This window comes from Phragmites australis, chromosome 8 (genome assembly GCF_958298935.1).
Source record: "Phragmites australis chromosome 8, lpPhrAust1.1, whole genome shotgun sequence".
NCBI classification, from domain to species: Eukaryota; Viridiplantae; Streptophyta; class Magnoliopsida; order Poales; family Poaceae; genus Phragmites; species Phragmites australis.
The window spans coordinates 11,220,758-11,244,314 of NC_084928.1; the positions used below are offsets into that span (position 1 = coordinate 11,220,758).

At 47.4% G+C, this 23,557-nt stretch overlaps 1 protein-coding gene across 2 annotated transcripts; it reads right to left on the reverse strand.

The window, feature by feature from the left end:
- Positions 1 to 737: 737 nt before the first annotated feature.
- On the reverse strand, positions 738 to 22,551 carry LOC133926620 (probable peroxygenase 4). 2 transcript variants are annotated; one of them, XM_062372633.1, is made up of 6 exons: positions 22,265 to 22,551; positions 21,623 to 21,736; positions 20,872 to 20,957; positions 20,668 to 20,762; positions 18,698 to 18,823; positions 738 to 909 (listed from the first exon to the last, which is right to left on the reverse strand). In XM_062372633.1, exons 1-6 carry the CDS (start codon positions 22,347 to 22,349, stop codon positions 753 to 755), a joined length of 663 nt encoding a protein of 220 aa, XP_062228617.1. In that variant the 5' UTR covers positions 22,350 to 22,551; the 3' UTR covers positions 738 to 752. The 2 variants fall into 2 exon arrangements, with proteins under 2 accessions (XP_062228617.1, XP_062228618.1); XM_062372634.1 differs by lacking the exon at positions 738 to 909 and adding an exon at positions 1,543 to 2,001 and having other exon boundaries at positions 22,265 to 22,547.
- Between the last annotated feature and the right edge of the window lie 1,006 nt (positions 22,552 to 23,557).

Consider the following 23,557-nt stretch of genomic DNA (forward strand, 5'->3'; position numbering starts at 1 on the left):
GATTGTCGACAATATGCAACTATGACACATACAACGAGAATGCATGCATTTTTACAAACTTTAATGCGTGCGACTAGGAAAAACATATTTAATATACAAATATAACATAGTCATTCCAAACTATTTAAAGACATGGATAAAAGTCGAAAAGTCTTATATATAAACATTCTAAAATTCAATAATTTTTCAGCACAATTATAATCAAGGCTTACCAAAATAGGTAGTGTGGATTTTTCTCCTTTCTGTCGGTTAATGAGAGAATTCTAGCGGTTTCTATAGAGGAATTTTCTCATGGCAAAATTAGAGCAGATTATCTATAGAAACCATTAATAAGTATGAAAAGTCTATACCAAATGCAATGGTATCATGGATTAATCGTGATATCTAGCCACATATTGCACAAACAGTTCGCTATTCAAGTTAGAAATAGGGTGGTGATGACAGATGACCACAACCACATGCAACGCATATGGAACTCTAGCAAGGTCTTGTACAATTGGGGAAAATATATCACCTTGAAAAGTCTCTAGAGGGGTAATAATGCCGTCCTTGTTCCTGTCGAAGAACGACACATGCTTCTGGAGTTCCGTCATATTGGCGCTAGTGTCATCAGCAAGCGCCGTCGCACTCGCTTGCCCCCCCCCCCCTCCCCTGAAAAACGCAACGCGAGGAATTTAAGCAACTGTATCGACTTTAAAGAACCAAGCCTTCTTCACAACTGAATTTCACCGCATGCATGTACCAGGGAGTGCTTACAGCAAGCAATCCATACGAGTAGCACACACGGCAGGGAAGAAACCGCCGGCCACCGCCATCGACTGGCCATTGTCGTCGCCACCGGCGATCTCCGAGATGGTTGGATGTGAGCACAGGTAGCTAGCATTGGCATGTGTGTCCCTGCTTAAATAGCTGCAGGGATTGGAGACGCGAGGCTGTCAGTCAGTCAGTGAATGCTGTGGCCCGTTGCTGGCAGGTGCGAGGCCGTGGCAAACTGACGATACGGCAAATACAAATCGAATGGAAGCGCCTGGAAGGCTGGAAAACCAAATGGAAGAAGTAGTACCTGGAAGGCTGGAAACCGCATTTTCTGGCCAGAAATGGCAGTTTTGGTGCAGAACTGAACAGAACTCAGAGGCGTGTGGCACGCCTGCCGGCTAGAGAACAAACAGAGCGGCAGCCAAAGCCAAAGCCGCTCGAGAAGAAAAGGAAGCTGAGCCTGTGTGGATGTTATGGTGTGAATGGGCATGACTCGCGACTCATGGGTGTTGGTGGAATAGGCTACTTCTAGGTGGCCCCGCATGGCTCCTCAGAATCTACTCATGTCAATTCTCAAGGGTAATTTGGATTGGTCCTTCAAAAAAATATGTAGAGAAAGTACATCTTACAAGAGCAAAACAATAAGATGGCTTGTTTAAAACAGGACAACCATACACATTTTTTGGTTTTGTTTTCATAGATGAATATATTGCCATGATTTATATATGTAATAGGGAAATTTAAATTTCGTCATTATCGGGGACAGGCCGATATACGGGTGGGGAGAATGTTTAATATCCGTGCCCAGGTGAGTCCTGGGACTGATTTAGGCGCCCATATCTTTCTGTAGTGAATACTAGAGCTAATAGCTGGCGCTTCCAAAATAAGTTTCATTGTTATTATGTGGTACAATAGCCATTGCGTGTGCAATGTGAAGTTGGAAGCGGAAAGTTTTTCATAAATAACATTACAACAATCTACTGTTTCTAGTCAAGCACACTCCAATGATCGCATAGTATATATTTTGTGGTGATATTTCCCAACTGCTTTCATATAATGTTATACATTGCATGGCATCTGAATGTTGAACTCCATCACATGTCACTCCGAGAAGAAGTCCTATGTTCCTCCAACTTGAAAAATACACTTCCATCGTATATACCTCTCACACTGTCCTTGTGAAGAAATCCATGTGTGTCACTTGCAAGCTTGTATATTAGACCCCATTCTTTTTCAGGTGCTGCCCTGTATTAATAGGGAAAGAAGGTTTAGGTGTCATTTCCTTTATGTTGAGTGCCTTACATTTTATTTCAAAGGGAACAACTATCAGGTGTATAGCACCATCTTATGTAGGAGAATTGTATTATAAGTCCATATTGTTTATTGAGAGAATTTCCGGTATCGTCAACGATTTGTGTACCGCCGATCTTACGAATACGTGAGGGATGTAGGGGATACTTCTTGTAACCAAATCGCACATCAAAACACAAAGATTTATACAGGTTCAAGCTTCCAAAGGATAATAGCCCTACGTCATGTGACCTTGTATTGATCTTCGAGACAGATTACAAGGGGGTCTTGCTAGACTAGACTAGATGGATCTAAACCTAGTCGAGGGCTCCTTGCGTATAGTCTCGGCGAGATGTGAATGTAGATCGCGAGTACAGAAGGCTCGAGAGCTTGAGGCTCCTATAGGTTTGGGGCTTGTTTATTGGACTTGTCCTCTCCATGGTCCCTAGCTTCGTATATATACGGGGGTTACCGTGTGGCTCCTAAACTCCTTTCCGAGTAGGATTATGTTATCGTTAGAGATAAACTTCCATATTTATGAGATATCGTGGCACCTGCGTGTAGTTTCCATACGTTTAGGGATTCCTTTCCCAGACACAAACGTATGCTCCGAGAATACAGGAAACTCTAGGAGATATGGATACGTACAAGATACTAATATATGGTAGTTTTATACTACCCATAATCAAGCCCCCATTACTATGTGAAATGATGCTTTGGCGGATCAAGAACTTAGTCTAGCAAAGAGATACATTTTGATAGACTGCATCTTTGAGTGGTAACTCAGGTCCCCGGATAGGATGGTACATCTAGCCGGTATCTGAGAGTTCTTGGGTCACCTAGTCGAGATTTCGAATACCTCCGGGTACCCATGTGAGTCCCCGAGTAAGAATTCCCTCATAGTAGGTATTCCAAGTCGTGCAAGAAATGTGGATAAATTCACGATATGCCACCAAATAACTACCTAATCCATAATATGGCATCCATTGTGAGGATGACATGGATACCTACTGTGTTTCTGAGAGATAGACTTCAAGAGTACTCAGTGGGTGCCTCTTCGATAGAGGACGCCGTCCAAAAGGGTATACATCCTGAATCGACGGGATATTTTCTCGAACAGTACATTATCTTCAGGCACAACACGATTTTGAAGAAATTTATGGATTGGATCCATCCACACATCTTTGTACTCAAGCAGAGCTACGAGTTCCCCCATGACTCCTTTTTTAGTGTCATTTTCTTGCGAGCCTCCGAGTTGGTTATAGGTCTCATAGACCACCACTCCTTCGGCCGTGTCATCTGCTAATTTCACGGATAGCTTCGAGAGTCTTTTTGTGAAGATCTCGGTTTGTCTTGGAGATCATGAGGAGTCTAGTCAACCCAAACTATCAGTGAGACAGTTATCCTTTCTCAGGATGTATCTGACCTCGAGTCTGATGAATTTATTTTCGAGGTTTCTCACCTCCGCAACATAATATGTCATGGCCTTGTTGAAGGTTTGATACTCCTTGCTAACTTGCTTCGCCACCAACTGTGAATCCCCTTTCAAGAGAAGGCAGTAGATACCAAGCCCAGAAGCTACTTGAAGACCAGTGAGCAGACCCTCATACTCGGTTACATTGTTTGTGGCCGGAAAGTCGAGCTGCAAAGCATATTGCAGCCTTTCTCCTGTGGGAGAGATGAGTATAATCCCAGCCCCCGAGCCATGAAGCGTAAGCGACCCATCGAAGAAGAGATTCCATACGTCAGACATGCCGTTGCGGTTGTCCTTGGGTTTATCAAGTTGCTTCCATTCTGCAACGAAGTCAGTGAGTACTTGCGATTTGATCGCAGTTCGAGGTATGAACAGAACAACGAATTCATCCAATGGCGTCTCTATTGTGGAGGATCTCTCTGAGTGGAAATATTGATGGTATAGTGATCTTCTAAGCCTAAAAATAGTGCCTTAGCTTGCGAGATACCATTAGTACCTTATATAGCAGCTTTTGCACTTGCGGGTAGAATTCCTTGGGACCATGGAATACTTCGTTGACACAATATACCGGTCACTAGATCTTTTCTCGCTTGTCAGGCACTTTTCATTCCACCACCAATACTCCACTTATAGCACGTGGTCCGACCGCTACATATAGCAAGAGTTCTTCATTTGGGTCGGGAGCGATGTCACGTCCCAAAATGTTAATTACATAATTAAGCATGCATAATCATCATGGCGTTATGTTTCTACATATTTGTTTATTAAGTCTAGCTAAACATGTGTCAAAAGTATTTTGGAGATGGTCTAGATCTCTTTAGGAAAACCCTAAATACCTCGGGAAGAAGAAGAAAGGAGAAAGGAGAAAATTAGGAAAATTCAGCGAAAGATCCCTCCCGCGGTATGATCGAGTCTCACTATGGTCTGACCACCACTGGCAAACATGTAGGCTTGCGACGTGGGTTGCTCGTGGTCCGGCTGGTACTTCTCGCAGTCTGACCGCTAGTGCGTAGAGCTCCCAATCAAAGGGATCGACCAACTCTCTCTCGATCTCTCTCTCACACTCATTCTTCCACCCATACAAAGAGAGAAGGGGAGAACCCACCTTGACGTCCGTGGTTGTCGGAGATCGAAGGAAGGAACTCCTTCAAGCTTCCCGAAGGCTTCCCTGAGCTCTTCCCCTTCTTCTCCCTCGTCGGAGACGTTCCCAAGCGGATTCTTCCACCTCAAACTCGCGCACCATTCCGAAGCCTGATCCACAATTCGGAGCTTCCCTGGAGCTATCCAATCCACTAGGAAGTTTCCCGACACTAAGGTGAGACGCCTCCTACCATTTTCCTATCGTTCCTGAGCTCTAATTGATCCTCATGTCGTTTAGGCCCAAACTCAACCCTAGCTTAGACCCCATTCATGGAGCTTCGTAAGTTTGGTTCGGTGAATGTCGTCCAAATCACCCTAGAATCACCCCACTAGTCTCCTAGAGTATTTTGGTACCCTTCACGATAGAAAGCCTCACTGGAGCCTTCGCCGGCGACCTTAGAAATGCACCACCGGCAGGGTTCCAGCGGTCTGACCACCATCCACCGGTCTAATTGCCACCGTGCCTGTGGTCTAGCTGGCAAGGCCCCAAACTCTCTGTACACCATCGGTCTAATCACCACTATAACTTTAGTCTGACCGCCAGCTGCTGAAAGCTTTCTGAACTTAGGTTAGCTTATCCGAGTTTCAAACCTTCGAAACCTTAATCATTTGGCGATCTTTTGCAAATATTTTTGAAACACGGCGCCCTATTATTATATGAGCATGCATCATGTGCACACTTTTCTGTCATTTATTTATTTATGCGATGCATTGTTGGTTTATTTAGAGAGTGTCGCGTCGGCGGTTCAAGTGACCGAAGGTGACGCCGAACTTCCGAAGTTCTGTGAATGCTGCGCAGGTAGCGTCAGGCAAGTGCCGGAGTAGCAAGGCAAGCATCTAAGCACACTCAACCTACTAGTTTGGATCATATGATGTCTAATTTGATAAATTATGCTTTATGTATGTTTGCATGATTAGCGAGTCGATGTCGGGCTTATATGGGTAGAACCTATGTTGATTGCATTACTTCTACCTTGAATTGTTGATGCTCTCTATACTTGTAGCCTGGGTATAATCATGAGAATGTCTTACTTAAAATTTATACGAGATGCTTAGCAATGCATAAGTCTTTGGTAGAAGTCGCGCGGTGGAATGTTCCATCATTTGCGAGCTATAGGTTTAATTATTGTTCACAATAATAATAATAATGATATTGGGATGGATGAGTTGTGAGGATGAGACGAGATGTGGACGGTACTAGGGGTAGGTTGGGAGAGGAACCCGGATGCTATAGACTACTTACATCGTTTAAGCACCGTCCGTCCGTGCCATTGGCTTTAGCACTTTCCGTACTAACCACATGTCGATCTAATGGTAAAATAAGCCGATTATCATAAGCCGTGCTGACGCTTGCCTTGTGGCCCTATGACGTGTAAGAGAAAAAGAAAAGGAGATGGTGGGGAGCCAGAGGTGTCCGGGACACGCTCGCGGTAACCCCGGTTCCATAGGAGCATGTGCAAGTGGGTAGTTCCGGGTATGAGAAAGGTTGACATGAGTACCCCTTGTGTGAGCCTGTGTGATCACTCAAGACGAATGTTCCTCGAGTCATGTGGGTAAACTTGTACCCCTTGTAGGGTGTAAAATCAATTTGAATAACGCACTCTCGGTTATTAGCATGCTTCTGTCCATCCGCATCGGTCGTAGAGGCACGAATGTGGGATGATGTGGTATGGTATGTGTGAAATGGATAGAGATGTTCGGTGATGAATTATTATTGGTTCCAATTACACATATGTTCATGTTTATGGATACAGGATAGAAGGGTATATTTGATTAAGTGTAGATGCTCACATATTATGTCAAAGTTGCTTTCACATATGAATTCACTTAACCTTATGGTCGATCCTTGCTAATATCCAAATGCAAAATCCTTGGAGTCGGGTTATTTATATGTACCCATTATGGATTAAGTCTAGCAAGTACCTTCGTACTCACGCTGCTCTTTTAGGTTCTACGGACGAGAAGGAGATAGTGTTTGGCTACTTCACGCCCGCCAATGTAGGTGGCGGGAATGAGTAGTGCAAACTACTCGAGTGGCGGTGTTTTGGGGTGGCGCCTCAGGGCAAATAGTGCTACCTATCTTTTGTTGTTCATAGATGTTAATTCTTCCGCTGTATAGTTTCTAGTTTTGGTTAGGAGATGAATTGTTCTTATCCTCCTAGTTCCTTTTTGTTGTAAATTGTAATAACTCAAATGCTTGTAATATATTTTTAATTACTCTCTCTTTCTTAAACTTTGTTGTGATGACCTATGTTGGAAAGGCGTGTGTTCCAATCTTGGGCACAAAACACATGTCAGGACTACCAGGATGGTATTCTGGTTAATCGTTGTAGTCGTGATTATGTAAATGATCGACTTAATGATTAATTAGAATACTATTTGGACGGTTCCCCACAAGCGACTAGCACAGGGGGAAGAAATATACCTCTTGAGATTTTTAAACATCTCATCAGCCTCTTCAGACCATTCAAACTTGTTGTGTTGGCGGAGTAACTTGAAGAAAGGAAACCCCTGGTCTCTGAGTCAGGATATGTAATGAGTAAGGGATTCCATGCACCCGGTTAGTTTTTTGAACTTCACGTACTGACATGGGGGACTGCATTTCCTCGATGGATGTGATCTTGTCAGGATTAACCTTGATTCCCTGGTAAGATACCAGGTAGCAGAGTAACTTTTCTACATCGACTCTAAACACACACTTCTCTGGGTTGAAGGTTGAAGCTTTCCTGTAGGTCAGATATAACATCTTCCTTTTTTTTTGGTCTTGATGAAAAGATCATCAACATATGCTTTGACATTTCAGCCAATTTGTTTGAAGGGTTATTTGCATGCCGTGCTGATATGTCGTGCCTGTGTTCTTCAATCCGAATGGCATATTTACATACAAGAAAACTCCGAAAGGAGTTATAAAGCAGGTCTTCTTCTCATCCTTGGGATGCATACTTATCTGGTGATAGCTAGGGTAGGCATCGGGAAGGATTAGATAGTCACACCCAGAGGTAGAGTCGACTATATGATCTATTCACGGTAGAGGGAAGGCATCCTTCGAGCAGGTTTTGTTGAGGTCGATGAAATCCACGCACATACGCCACTTACTGTTTGACTTTTTAACCATGATGGGGTTAGTAAGCCACTCAGAGTGATCCACATCTCTGATGAATCCTACCTTTGAGAGGCTTTCGATTTCCTCTTTGATTGCTTCTTTCCGGTCAGGTGCAAACCGTCGGAGCTTCTGTTTAACTGGCTTGGCATCAGGCCCAATAGCTAGCTTATGCTCGATCACCTCCCTAGGGATATTAGGCATATCAGACGGTTGCCATGCAAACATGTCCGTGTTTTCCTGGAGGAAGGTGACAAGCTCGAGTTCCTATTTTTGGTCTAGGTTGGAACCGACCCGTATGGTCTTGGATGGCTCCATTGGGTCCAGAGGAATGGTTTTGAACCGCCGTAGCTTCTCTTTAATCAGCTTGGCATCAGGCCTGATAGCTAGCTTATGCTTGATCACCTCCCTAGGGATATTAGGCATATCAGACGGTTGCAATGCAAACATGTCCGCGTTTGCCTGGAGGAAGGTGGCAAGCTTGAGTTCCTATTTCTAGTCTAGGTTGTGATGGCTGGAACTCACGCACTCAACTTCACGAACGCAAGGTCGATTTGGTGCTGCAAAAACCAGCAGCGTTTTCGTGTGTATTTCTTCTCCTTTTATTGTTCGTTTTAGTTCGTGTGTCCGGCCATTCCGCCATGCCAGCGGGGGTCCGCACACACCGCGCACGACGCGCCCTATGCGCACGGCCACGACGCAGTGTGGGTGCTCGTGAGAGACTCGGCCAGCTCCTAACAGAATGAGCGGCTCCTACTTGAATGGATAGAAACAAATCTACAGCTAAGTAACCAAACGAAATAAACAAACTAGATTACCTAACAGGTTGGAGTCAACCCGTATGGTCTTTGATGTCTCCGCTAGGTCCAGAGGAATGGTTTTGACTTCTCCGTGAGACTTCATGGCCACATTAGGCATCGAGTTCTTCGTCTCCTTGTCGGGCTGATGATGAGCTGCCATATTGAGACTTCACTTGCACAGCGAAGACCTATCTTGGGGCACCCTCGGATGGTGATGACTCCTTCAGGTCCTATAATATTTACATACCGGTAAGCGTAGTCTGTGGCAGCTATGGATCTGGATAGGGTTGGTCATCCTAATATGAAGTTGTATATCGTCTCAAAATCAACTACGTCGAATAGAATTTTCTCTATTTGGAAGTTGTTAGGCTTCCCAGAGGTGACGGGAAGTGATATCTGGCCGATATGCATGGCCATAGATCCGGATACTATGCCATAGAAGGCCTGAGTAACCGGCTTGATGGAAGATTGAGTGCACCTGTGAAGGGAATGTTTGGAGAACTTCCTCTGTCAATTGGCACTCGGGTAACCTAGTTATTGATCGTATGCTCAACCACTATTGGAAAGTAGTCTAGGCGTGCAAAGTTCTTTGGGTAATCGTCTTGGCTGAAAGAGATTTCAACATTTGACCACTTGATGGTCTGGAGACTCTTGGGGACGGCTACAAGAATTTCTTGGGCCACCATCTTGTACAGGACGTGGAGCCATTGAACATGTGGTCAACAGTTGAGTCCCCTTCTTGGTAGGACATCAGGTTCGAGTCATTATCGCTGGAGATATAGTCCCTTCTCTAGGTCATGACATGTGTCTTCTTCCCCTTAGCCTTGTCGACCTTAGCCTTGATTAGCTTCTAGTAGATGCGACACTGCTATAGGTTGTGGCCATCGGTCTGGTGGAAGTCGCACCAGAGCTTGCTAGAGCGTTCGCCAGTGCTCGGCTGATAGCTCTTTCCCCTAGATGTTCTGACACACTTGTCAGGAAGATCTACCAAAACCTCGTTAGTTTTACTTTCTTACCCTTACCTCCGGTGGAGTTCTTCTTGCGCTTGCTCTTCGTCAAGTCGTCATCTAGTCTGGGTTGGGGGCACTCGATGTTCTGGTCCCTTTCCTTGATGAACAAGAGCACCTCCTCAGCATTGGCTGCCTTGTCGACGATGTTCATAAGTTCTTTAACCATCTTCAATGCATCATTGGCTCCTGACCCCTTGAGTAAATGCTTGGATTAAGTCATAGTCATTTACCTTTGGGATGGTGTTCTAGGTGTTGCTGAAGCATCGGATGAAGTCGCGCAAGGTTTCCTTTGCCATCTGCATAACACAAAAAAGGTCATTCTTCTTGTCGCGGCAAACATAGATGCCTTGGAAATTGGCTCCGAATTGATCGTAGAGTTGTTCCCACGAGTAGATCATCCTTGGCGGTAGATTGGTCAGTCAGGTCCTAGCCACCCCATCAGGGGTTGTGGGGAAGTAGTTAGCCATAACCTTTTCATCCCCATCAGCCACTTGGATGATTGTCGTGTAGATTTAGAGAAACTTAATAGGAATGGTGGTCCTATTGTACTTCTTAGTTGACCCTGGTCGGAATGAAGCCAGCTAGCCAGCCTTTCATAGATCTGGAGAAAAAGCTTGACACTTGTTGATGGCACCCTGGTAAATTTAGGTAGCCACGAGAGCTCTACCCACTGGGATCAGAGATCGGTCGCGACTTCTACTTGAACGACGGCAGGATGACCTCCAGTTATGTCGCTGAGGAGAAGTCGACTGCTCCTCGGGGTCCTCAAATATCTTCCTTCCTCATTGACTTCACGCAGATCAGTGATGGGATGGTTTATGATTAGCGAGGTCTTGTGGTGGCGAAGAGTTCGGTTATGTTCCAGACTAGTCTTGTTCCAGGGATTGCACCTCTCCGGATCTGAATCGTCACAAGAAGGATCAGCGCGGGACTTCCCCTGGTTAGAGCTACTCGTGGCTATTTCTTGATGAGAGTTCTCGGCATGAAGCATAGTGTTGACGTTTTGTGAACCTTCGATCTAACAAACTTGTTGAAGAAATAAGGGATGCTTTGAGTAGACTGATCGTAGGAGAATACACAGGGGTTTTATATAGGTTCGAGCCTCCAAGAGGATAATAATCATATGTCATGTTTGCCTTATATTGATCTAAGATGATTACAAGGATGTGTGTAGCTAGCCTAGATGGATCTAAACCTAGTCGGTGATTTCCTTACTCGGCTTCTAATCACTTGTCTGGTTTGGCGTGTTCTGACTTGTTTGGTTTTTTCTTTCCTCCCTCCGTAGGGCCCCCTAACTCTGTATATATATAGGGGTGTCGTATGTCCTCTGGAATCATCCTTCCTATTCTTGGAGATTAACCTTCACGGTTACAGAACGTCTTGGGTGCGTGGGCGTAGTTTCCTTTCATTCAGGGATCCCCTTCCTAGAGATAAAGATATGTCTCGAGAATTGCAGGAAACCTTGAGGTGCCCGAATATGGTAACTATCCATTATTCATCATCACACATCTTCCTTAGACATGTCGATCATCAAGTTCAGCCAGCCCTTGCCTTCAAGGGTAGTCAGATCTATAGTGGAAGCTATCGAAGAGTTTCGTGTAGAAGTAGGAGCCTCCGAGCCGCTGCAGACATGAAACGCTGGGTTCCTTGTTGGTGATTGGGTGGCATGGGGTCAGGGATCCCATTGGGATTTTGGATCAGAGTTGTCGTTGGTGGGGGCTGAATGTTATTCCCCGCAGCCGAATCACCGGGATTTCGCAGATTCGTGGGATGGTCATCATGATTGAATGGAGCTGCACCCTCGTCTTCGATGGCGAAGACTTCTCGAAGGTAATCTTCGGTAGAGGAGGAGTCCAGATCCATCATGGATTTGCTATTCGAGGAGACCTCTGGGTAGGTACTTTGACAATCTATATTGTCGAAAGCCAAGGGGAAGATCTCGACTTGTGGTAAATGTCTTGTTTACCGAGCGATAGCCTGATGCCGTATTCTCTAGCGCATTCATCCATAAAATGACTTAGCACATCGTTGGAGTCGTCACTAGTAAGTTGTCGTAGAACCCCTTATCCGAGAAACCGGTTCTTAGTGCAAACTTGAATGGAGTTAGCGACATGTTGTGTGATGAGGATTCGATGTCTTTGGTCATATTCTCCTTGGACAGCGCCAGCTGCCAATGATTTGTGAACCGCTGATCTTACAAATACGTGAATGATGTAGGGGATATTCCTTGTAGCTGAATTGTACATGAAAACACAGATATTTATACAGGTTTATGCCCCACGAAGGATAATAACTCTACGTTATGTGGTATTGTATTGATTCTCGAGACACATTACATGATGAGTCTTAGCTAGTCTAGATGGATCTAAATCTAGTAAAGGTCTCCCTGCGTGTAGTCTTAGCGAGATGTTGATGTAGATTGTGAGTACAGAAGGCTCGAGGGCTTGGCTTTTGTATATATATATATATATGCTACCGTGTGGCTATTGAACTCCTTTCCAAATAGAATTCTACTATCCTTTAAAAATAAACTTCCATATTTATGAGATACCATGACATCTACGGATATTTTTCATGCATCTAGAGATTTCTTTTCTAGACACAAATGTATATTTTGAGAATACAGCAAACCCTAGATGATCTAAATACATACAAGATATTAATATACAATAATTTTATATTACCTATGGTCAAGTATGCCATCGAAAAGTTCGATTTCTCTGGTCTGCCACTGGAAAGTACACATGCCTCGAAGCTGCTTGAAATTCTGCTATCCCTAAGTGCCTCTCCCATCAGCTTCGTTAGATCCAACCCCAGTTAACCCCACTAACCTTGTCAGATTTTTGACAAATACCATTCTTGCCCTCACAAATCCACCTGTCAAATTTTCTCTTTCCTCTTCTTGTGTCACTGTCGCCGGGTCCTACCTGTTGGCACCTTCTTCAGCCTCCAACCGTTCGCCGGTCCTCGTCCGCCATGGTCGCCTGGTCGGGCACTGGCCGAGCTCGCATAAGTGCGCATTCAAGCCCACATTCATTTGTTTGGTTCCTTTCCATGCCGCTCCACCCTACTTCTCCTAAAGCACGAGTTCGTTCCATGGACAACTAGAGCTAGCGGGAAAGAGTTCGATCCGAGCGAAAATGAACAAGATTCAGTACCGTGGAGCTCGATTCAATGTGGGTAGGAGTGTTGAATATTCCATCGCGCTTTCATCTGTTGATTTGCTATGATTAGTTTCTTTCCTAAATTAGCTGCAATTTCCATTGTTAGTTGGCGCATGCCGCGCATGAGGGCCGATCCGGCTGGCCATGATTTCCTCTCGATTGTCCATATATACCAAGGAATAAAAACAAAAAATGCTGCCAAGTTTTAGCAGCACAAATCCACCTCTCCACCTTCGTGTTCGCGTGTGTCTTTCGAGAGCTCACCGGCGGCGACATCGTGGTGAACTCCAACATTTGGTACCAGAGCCTGTGTGAGATCCAAGGCAGCCATGTCGGCAGCGGCACATTTCGAAGGTCAGGGACTCACCCCACCTAACGGCCGGTGGTGTCGATCGCCCTCTCCTCCGCCGCGCCGAGCGCGCCACCGCGATGGTGGCCGCGACGTGATCGTCGAACACGTCATCGAGAGGAGCTCGGCGTCCGTCGTCTACCCCGTGCTCACACGCACCAACTACACCGAGTGGTCGCTTGTCATGCGAGTGAACCTGCAGGCGCAGGGCCTCTGGAGCGCCATCGACCCCGGCACCGACGACTACCGCGATGACCGGAATGCGCTCATCGCCCTGCTTCACGCTGTACCGCAGGAGATGCAGGCGGAGCTGGCGGTGAAAGAGTCCGCAACGGAGGTGTGGCAAGCGATCAGATCCGTGCGGGTCGGCGTCGACCGCGTGAAGGAGGCGAATGCGAAGCAGCTACGCCAGGAGTTCGCAAGCATTGCGTTCAAGTCCGGCGAGACGGTTGAAGATTTCGCGCTGCGCATCACCACTCTGGCCAATCAACTACGCGTCCTCGGCAACGACATCACCGACAAAGAGGTAGTCAAGAAACTGCTTCACTCTGTCCCTGAGCATCTGGAGCAGGTGGAGATCTCCATCGAGACCCTGCTCGACCTCAACACCCTCTCGATCGAAGAGGCAACTGGTCATCTGCGGGCAGTAGAACGGCGCAAGAAGACTGCCTCCGCCTCGATCAAGGACAGCAGCGGCCGCCTTCTTCTCACCGAGGAGGAGTGGCTCGCGCGTCTAAAGATCCGCGACGGCGGCGGCTCCGGCTCCAGCTCTGGGAACCGTGGGCGTCATGGCGGCGGCAAGCCGTCCCGCGGATGTGGTCACAGAAGCAGCGGCAAAGGCGGCAAGGCGCCGTCGAGTGAAGCCAGCCCAGATGACATATGCGACTATTGCGGAAAGAGAGGGCACTGGGCCAAAGAATGCCGCAAGAAGCAAAGAGACGAGCAGGCTCAGGCCCATCTGGCCCAAGGAGAAGAGGAGGACCAATCCCTGCTGATGGCCCATGTGGTCGTCGTCAACCTGGCGCCAACACCGACTGCCCCGACTCCACCGCCGCACCGCGTTGTCATGATCGAGGAGCAGAAGGTCTTCGCCGATCTGGGGACCAGGGAGGAGCGTGATCATCGCCTCTGGGTCCTGGACACTGGGGCTATGAACCACATGACCGGTTCCAGGAACGCCTTCTCCGAGCTCGACGCCGGCATCTGCGGCAACGTTCGGTTCGGCGACGGCTCCTTCGTGGAGATCGAGGGGCGCGGCACCATCGTCTTCACTTGCAAGAACGGCGAGCACCGGGCGTTGACTGGGGTGTACTTCATCCCCCGGCTAAAGGCAAACATGATCAGCATCGGACAGCTCGACGAGGCAGGCTGCCGCGTGGAGATCGACGTCAGCATTCTGCGCATTTACGACCCGAGCCGCCGTCTCCTCGCCAAGGTGACTTGGTCCCCTGCTCGCCTATACCATCTTGAGCTGAACATTGGGCGGCCCGTGTGCTTGTCCGCGCGGAGCTCAGAGGCGGCATAGCGCTGGCACGCTAGGTTCGGCCACCTCAGCTTCGCCTCCCTACGCAAGATGGTGAAACAGCAGATGGTTCGTGGGCTGCCGCCACTTGATCAGGTGGATCAGGTGTGCGACAGCTGCCTCGTCAGCAAGCAGCGGCGCGCCTCGTTCCCGGCTTAGGCGCGACACCGAGCAGAGCACATCCTCGACCTTGTCCACGGCGACCTCTGCGGCCCAATCACGCCTGCTACTCCAAGCGGTAACAAATACTTTATTTTGCTGGTTGATGACATGAGCCGCTACATATGGCTGCATCTTCTTTCGAGCAAAGATCAGGCACCGTAGGCGATCAAAGAATTCCAGGCTGCCGTCGAGGTGCAGTCTGGCAGGAAACTGAAGGTTCTCCGCACCGATCGTGGGGGGGAGTTCACGTCTGTGGAATTCGGGCGGTACTGCGCGGAGCGTGGCGTCGAGCGGCACCTCACTGCCCTTTATTCGCCGCAGCAGAATGGGGTGTCGAGCGCCGCAACCAGAGCGTGGTGGCCATGGCGCGGTGCATGCTCAAGGCGAAGAGCTTGCCTAGCTACTTCTGGGGTGAGGCCATCTCCATGGCGGTCCACATCCTGAACCGTGCCCCGACACACGCGCTCGATGGCAAGACGCCCTATGAGGCATGGTACGGTGAACCACCGGCGGTCCACTACTTCCGCACTTTCGGCTGTGTCGCGCATGTGAAGAACACGCGGCCGAACTTGAAGAAGCTCGACGACCGCAGCTCGCTGGCAATCTTCGTCGGCTACGAGTGTGGCTCCAAGGTGTACCGGTGCTACGACCCCGCCAGCAAGCGCATCATCGTCACGTGCGACATCATCTTCTATGAGGCGGCCCAGTGGCGCTGGGAGAACGACGACAACGAGCCTGTGGATGTCTACGCACCGTTCACCGTCGAGTACACCACCGAGGTCATCACCACTCCGGTAGTGGCAGCAGCCTCTCCATTGCTCTCTTCGGCTTTGGCTTCGCCACGTACGCCACAGGGCAGAACACCACCGGGTCCTGCGCAGCCCGAGACGCCACCGGGCGCGGCGACGCCCATCCAGTTCGTCTCGCCGCCAGTAGAGCTCAGCGACGACGAGCTGGACGTCGACCACGATGACGTCCCACTTCGGTTCCGTGCCATCGACAACGTCATCGGTCCCTCTTCACCACCCGGCCTTGCCCGCAGGGTGTTCGACGAGGCGCTCCACTTCACCACGGTGGACGAGCTGGCTACATTTGTCGAGGCTGAGAAGGAAGCTAGCTGGCGGCAGGCGATGCGCGACGAGATGAAAGCCATCGAGGACAACAAGACATGGGAGCTGGTGTCGCTCCCCACTGGGCACCATGCGATCGGGCTCAAATGGGTCTTCAAGGTGAAGCGCGACGAGAACGGCGACGTTGTGCGGCACAAGGCGCGCCTGGTGGCGAAAGGGTATGTCCAGCGCGCCGGCATTGACTTCGACGAGGTCTTTGCGACGGTGGCCCGCCTGGAGTTGGTGCGCCTGATACTGGCGTTGGCGGCGCATGAGCGCTGGGAGGTCCATCACATGGATGTGAAGAGCGCGTTCCTCAACGGCGAGCTCAAGGAGGAAGTCTACGTCGCGCAGCCGCCAGGCTTCATCATCGCCGGCAGCGAGCACAAGGTGCTGCGCCTGCGCAAGGCGTTGTATGGACTTCGTCAAGCACCGAGGGCCTGGAATGCCAAGCTTGATGCCACCATGGCGTCACTTGGTTTCCAGAGGAGCGGCTCCGAGCACGGCATCTACACGCGCAACAGAGGCGGTGCGCGGCTGGTGGTCGGGGTCTACATCGACGATTTGATCATCACTGGCACCAGCAGCGACGCCATCAAGGCGTTCAAGGAGGAGATGAAGAGCAGATTTCATATGAGTGACTTGGGCTTGCTGCCGTACTTTCTCGGCATCGAGGTCAGCCAAGGGCCCGGCGGCATCTCCCTGTGCCAGTCCGCCTACGCCAACAAGCTACTGGAGCGCTGCGGCATGGGCTCGTGCAATCCGAGCCTGGCGCCAATGGAGAGCCGCCTCAAGCTGAGCAAGCACAGCATCGCAGAGGCAGTGAACGCCACGGAGTACAAGAGCGTCATTGGCGCGCTCTGTTATCTGCTGCACACCCGGCCAGAACTCGCCTTCTCGGTCGGGTACCTGAGCCGGTTCATGGAGGAACCTCGTGAAGATCACCTCGCGGCAATGAAGCGCGTGCTAAGGTACGTGGCTGGAACGCGAGGACATGGGCTACACTACGCTAGGCGCGAGGAAGGAACAGCCAAAGCTAGTCGGCTACAGTGATGCTGATATGGCCGGCGACATCGATACTCGAAAGAGCACCAGTGGCGTCATCTTCTTCCTCGGCGGCAACCCCATCACCTGGCAGTCGTCCAAGCAGAAGGTAGTGGCTCTGTTGTCGTGCGAGGCATAGTACATCGCGGCTATCACAGCGGCGTGTCAAGGCATCTGGCTAGCTCGGCTCTTAACCGACATGACCGGGGTTGAGTCTGGAGCGCCAGAGATCAAGGTGGACAATCAGTCTGCTATCGCACTGAGTAAGAACCCTGTCTTCCATGACCGGAGCAAGCACATTGAGGTTCGTTATCATTTCATCCGGGAGTGTGTCGAAGGGAACAGAGACATCCTCACCTATGTTGCCACTGAGCATCAGCTAGCGGACGTCCTCACAAAGGCACTCGGGCGTGCGCGCCTCCAGGAGCTGCGTGCTAAGATCGGCGTCAAGGTTGCAGGTGATCGCGCTCAGGATTAGGGGGAGAAATGTTGAATATTCCATCGCGCTTTCATCTGTTGATTTGCTATGATTAGTTTCTTTCCTAAATTAGCTGCAATTTCCATTGTTAGTTGGCGCATACCGCGCATGACGGCCCATCCGGCCGGCCATAATTTCCTCTCGATTGTCCATATATACCAAGGAATAAAAATAGAAAACACTGCCAAGTTTTAGCAGCACAAATCCACCTCTCCACCTTCGTGTTCGCGTGTGTCTTTCGAGAGCTCACCGGCGGCGAGATCGCGGTGAACTCCAACAAGGAGCTCGATTCGGCGGTGTGGTGGTCGATTCCGAAGTCCGCCGTTGCCAACCTCGTCCACGGGCACTCGATTTCGAGGTCGCCGCCGCCTAATTTGTCTGTCGGCAAGCGATTTCGAGGTCTGCCACAGCCGAGTTCGTCCACCGGTTCTCCATTTCGTGGTCCACTGACACCAGGCTCGCTCCCCTGTCGACCTGCCACGTAAAGCCAGAGCCCAGGGAGTGGTCGCAGATGCACACGCTCTCGGATCAGAACCGGTAGATGGCCGGCGCAGCACCTGCACCACGCGGGCGAGCCGCGGAAGCTGTTGCAAGCGAGCCGGCGAAGCTCGTCCTCGACGTCGCGACGGATGGTCGGTGCGCTCAGCAGCGTGCCTCCAGAACGCCAGCCTGCTGGTCCCGCTCGAAGATGGTGCCGAATAATGATCCGTCACGCTCGTCCCCAAACTCGTGCGTGTGGGTCTCACCGCTCACTACGACGTTCAGTGCCGGGGCGACCCAGGCGGCCAGGCGAACCGGCAACGACTTCAAGAGCCGCTGACGCGCTGCCGCCGCACTGGCCAAGCCGTTTCAGATGTGGTCACAACGGCGTGTGGGCTGTGGCTAGTTTTGGGGCCTTTTTTTCAGCTCCCTTGTGAAATTCTATAAGGATATAATTCTCTCGGAAAATAATTATATGGCTAAAAATAATTTTATTAAGGTAAACTATATGAAAAAAGTGATTATATGGGAAAATGAATTAGAAAAAACTGATTTTTCCACCTACAAATACTAACAGCCGTTTCAGCTACAGTTGAGGGGAGTGGCACGTAGGGAAGCAAAATTTCGGAGTGGCATAGGAGCAAAATTTCGGAGTGGCATAGGAGGGAGTTCACTTTTCTCGTGGCAGACGAGAGGAAAATTGAACTTTTCTAATAGCATATAGAGAATTCTCTCTTGTTTATTTTTATTGAAGTAAAGATGTCCAAATAATGTATTGTAACTCAATAGTAACTATAATTGATGTATACTAAAATTTACCATGATTGAGGGTCAAAGGGATCTCGATTTGCTAGAATCATCTCCTCAATCTCTGTGGATGTTAGCGCATCTGGTCTAATCTTTGCATGCTTCGTGAATATTTCTTCAAACTTCTCGGGAACAAACCTATAAATTGACATGTTTAGTATGCAAGTAAATACGAAGGAAAAATAACAAAACTCAAGATTATGTAACCTCAAATAATGTACAATAAAGGGATAACTAATCTATTAAGACTCAAAATACCATCGCGATTAACTTCAAAGTAACATAAAAAAGATTGGAAATTTGGAAGATAATTCCTATTGCGACATATTATCTTCTTGACATAGGTGACTCAAATGTTGGCAAAGAAGATAATGGCACCAGGTGTAGCCTGAACCGCCATAGCTAGCTAGAAGGGGCGCTGTCGTCATGCAACTAGGATGGGTGTGGCAAGTTAGTTGGGGGCCTTTGGCGACTCAACCTGTGCGCAGAAAACAGGTGCCAACCAACATCAGCGGCGGTCTGAACACTGACTCAAATGGGCTCATATTGGAACAGTGACCGAGGAGTGGCTAGCTGCGCTACTGGTTGTGCGCCTGATAACGCCGCTTCACTCAGTCGACCAAGCTCGGTCATCCATTCACGATCGGACGACTCTCTTTTTATCTCTTTTCTCCTACTCACATAACTATTCCTCTCCTTCACATCGACAATGCAGTGCTCCACTATCCCGTCTACCTCCTCTTTTCTCCGACGATGTCCCTGCCACCCCACCCCATGCCCGACTCCTCCGCCGGGCCAACTGTCGCTCACCGACCTCCCTCTAAGATCAGCAACAAACAAATCTCCGCCAGGAAGCCGACACCGCCAACCTCGGAGCCCTAACCCCACCTTTGTCATTGTGTTCACATAGTCGCCTAAAGAATAACACAAAATCAGGCGCCTGAACTGTAGGCAATGTGTTATTCTAAACCCTGGTGTCCATTGCAATGTTGCAGTGGGATCGTTTTAGTGGCTAGGGTTTACGATTGTTCATTTGATTGGTGGCATATGTTCAATTCCATTGGACGGAGTTAGAGCCTTGGAGGGAAAGGGGTATGGGTGTCATCTCCAAGTAATTAGTATTTAGGATGGAATGTTCCACGACAATTTCATTTTCTGAACTTTTTCTGCCTTTGCGATGCTATTTAGTAGATATTTTTCTTTGGGGTTATTTTCTAATCTTGATACTTCTTGTTGTTAACCTAATAATCCACGCACTATATGAAAAAGAAACAAGTGAAAGCGACCAATTTCATTTGTTATTAAACATAGCTGATTTGTACCCAAAGTAGGTCGCCCATATCTACACAACAAAAGCATATTTTAGGATGCTTGCGAACAATGACGGTAGGTATTATGAAAGTAAAATACGATAATCAATATAATTAAGGTATTATGAAAGTAAAATACGATAATCAATATAATTAAGTGTATCAACCAAATGTTGAAAAATAGCTACGGGTTTTGTTCTGAACATTTGGGTGCATATAGGTTAAGTAAATAATCCATACTAACAATATTGCTATGAGTTAGGGATTATTTGTTTTAACTTTAGATTATGAGAATCCAATCCAGTCTGTAGAAACTCCTTCCCACTGGATTGTGGATTGTGTGTTTTTATAGTACAACTTATAGCTTGTGTATTATGATAATCAACTTTTATATTGTGACTGTTTGTTTTTGCTTTTGTTTTTTAGGCTAGAATCTATAATCAAAATAAAATACAAATAGAGTCTTAATCTAGCCTATGATAAAAAAAAATATCAATAGAATGAAATACCAAAAAAGTAAAATTTCCTATTGTAGAATTCATGTTTCCATTTTATAACAAGTGGTGACAACAGTATATATATGTACAGGTGGCATATAGTCACGCGCCATGTTTGGTACCACGTCATGATGCACTGTATCATTCGTATATATATAACGTTGGTCTGAGTTACCTTCCTTTAGCATCGTATGCGCCTGTGTCACTTCCATGCATCGCTTTATGGATATACTCTATGTATATTGATAAGTGAGGCAGTGGTGCATCAACCTGCAGTGAATAAAGATAGAAGAACATGTCCTATGTGTCAATCAACATATCAAGAGAGAGACCATGCAAGAGAGAGACCATGCGAGAGAGAGACAGAGAGAGCCTTTACCGGACTTGTTTTAGGACCAACACCAGCACTAATAGAGGAGGCTGTAGCTCTGGCAAATGCAATATCACATCCAATTGCAACATATCCTAAAACCCCAAGTGTGAGCTCAACGTATGATAGAAAATTTTATACAGTGCTTAAAATGCTAAAATATAGTGGTTTTTCTGATTTCGATCGTGTCACTATACACACTTATTGCGATCGAAAAATTTTCCATGAAAAGGACCTGATGTGGATAACCAGAATGTACTCCATCCATTTCAAATTATAGTTTATATGTATATATTTAGCTAGCACAAAGTAAAACATCAAAAAAATTCACATGAGAGCCTTGACAGAGAAAGCTATATGCCTTGTGATTCCAATTGGAGGGAGTAACATATATGCATGAACATTTTTTTTGAAGGAATATGCATGAACATTTAGGCATTTATATATGTAAAACCAAAATCATGAGAAAATAGTGGCAAATCATGTTTAGTTAATATATAGCAATTTTGTGCCAAGTGATTACGAAAAGAAAAATCCAACATAGTAAACAAAAGACACAGAAGCTATAGGCGTTACGCTAGAAAAAATATGTATGCTGATTTTTTAGGTTTATACTACAGATGTTCTCAATATATATATATATTCTGTGCTTATGATTTAAGCACCAAGGGAGCTCTATTGTTTTTCAAATTAAACTAGCACACACTTTTTCATCAATTGTTCCATATATAACCAAATAACCAATATTGTAATCAGTCACCTTCAAATATCTCTGAAGCAGTAATGATGCCATCCATGTTCCGGTCGAAGAAAGCGACATGTTTTTGGAGTGCAGTCATGTTAGCAACATCAATACTGGCCTCCACGTGCCCCCCTAATATTACAGAAACCAACCAGAGGTTGAAGACGAGATTAGCTGCGTCGGATGATGATCCGACGGTATATATACGTCGACCGATAAGAACGACGACTGAGAGATAGCATGCCCTTTTTTTTCTAATTGCATGGGTTATGCCAATACTACACTGTGCGAACGAGCTGATGGCTCCGAGGTAGCGCTGGGAGTGCCCACCCTACTCGTCCGAGTTCGATCCTAAGGATCGATACTCAGGTGTCGCATGGGGGTATTTTGTGAGTAGCGCTCGGGATTAGCTCGAGTTAGATCAGGTAAACATACGTGTGTGTTTAATGGTATCATGTATTTTTACTTACTGGAGGTTTCGTGCCTCTCAATTTCTTAGTATTCACATGTGTGTGTGATATGAGTATAGAGTGTTTGTGTCGTGTACATCCTCGTTGTGCCCTTAAAAAAATACTACACTATGATTTTTCACCTGATTCTTCTTAAAAAAAACTAGAAAATTAAAGATATACAAAAAAACTGCATCTATCTAGCACTTACAGCTAAAGACCCACAGAAACAGAAGTGCAGTCACCGGCGGCAGCTGAAAAGAAGCCGCTGCCGGCTGTCGTCCCCGACCCGCCATCACCACCGGAGATACTTTCTTCTGCAGATGTCCTCCTCCTCACAAGTAGCGTCTCGAAGCCCTGCTTAAATAGCTCGGGAAAGAACTAACAAAGAAGAAGAGCTCATCTCTGTTGTAGGTACCAGTCCTTGGCACATTTATGATTGATGTGCTATATACGAGCATCGATATTAACCATTTTGATACAAATCTGTCATATTTGCAATTATTCTGAAAAGAGTTGCAAGTAAATATGGAACAAGTTGAAGCCACATGTGGACTGGCGGATATGTGGTGGTCGTTGTGTGTGCTTGGCAGAAACTAGAACCGTACAGGCATTCAGCCAGACCAGCCAGGATTGAAACGAAACTGGAGGACAATTTATATACGATTCTTCTTCTTTTTTAGGATCCTATGTGTAATTCTACTGGCCGCTAAACAAAACTTGGAGCAGAAGAACTGGTGAAACTGGGTAAGGAAAACACGAGGGGGTTGAAGGGATCAGAATGACCTTGCATGGCCATGCTAACTGTACTACTAATCCTCTCACTCAACATAATTCACAAATACTTGCAATATATTTAGAAGAAGGGTCTTGTTACAGAAAATATGAATGAACCAAACACGCGGAATCAAACTACGGTGTTTGTTAGACAGACGTGATGATCCTGACTCAATCGGCTCCACTGCATGCTTGGTCGCCCGCGTATCATGTACTTGAGTTGTTATCCAGCTCTTGCCTGTTTAGCTTGATCACCTCCTGATCTATAGGATCCACCCGCCGATATTTCCTCCTCCTGATAACTATTTCTATAAATTATACATGGAGTGAATCTTGGCTGGATATATACATATATATATATATACATACATATATATATATACATATATATATATGTATATATAATCCTTGATCATCGACCAATCAATGAAATAAATCTGATTTCTGACGTGATAACCTTCTCACATGGTATCAGGCCGGTCGTTCCCACGACCGCACGCTTCCGCCCAACCTTAACGCCACGCCATGGCAGATGACACCACCGCGTCCGAGCGTGCTGCCGCCACAGCTGCTGAGCGCGAAGCCACCGTTGCTCGTGAGTGCGACGCCGCCACCACCGCTCGGGAGCATGACGCGGCTGCCACTCGGGAGCGCCAGGCTGCCCACGCTAGCCAAGTCCAGCAGACGATGATTCTCCACAAGGCGGCCGCCCTCTCCAACCTCCACG

Coding starts and splice junctions, on each gene's coding strand:
- LOC133926620 (XM_062372633.1), bottom strand. CDS start 22,349: ATGGCGGGTCGGGGACGACAGCCGGCAGCGGCTTCTTTTCAGCTGCCG. Junction 20,958..21,622: donor TGCTTCAGAGATATTTGAAG/GTGACTGATTAC, acceptor TTGGGGTTTTAG/GATATGTTGCAATTGGATGT. Junction 20,763..20,871: donor TTGGTCCTAAAACAAGTCCG/GTAAAGGCTCTC, acceptor TATTCACTGCAG/GTTGATGCACCACTGCCTCA.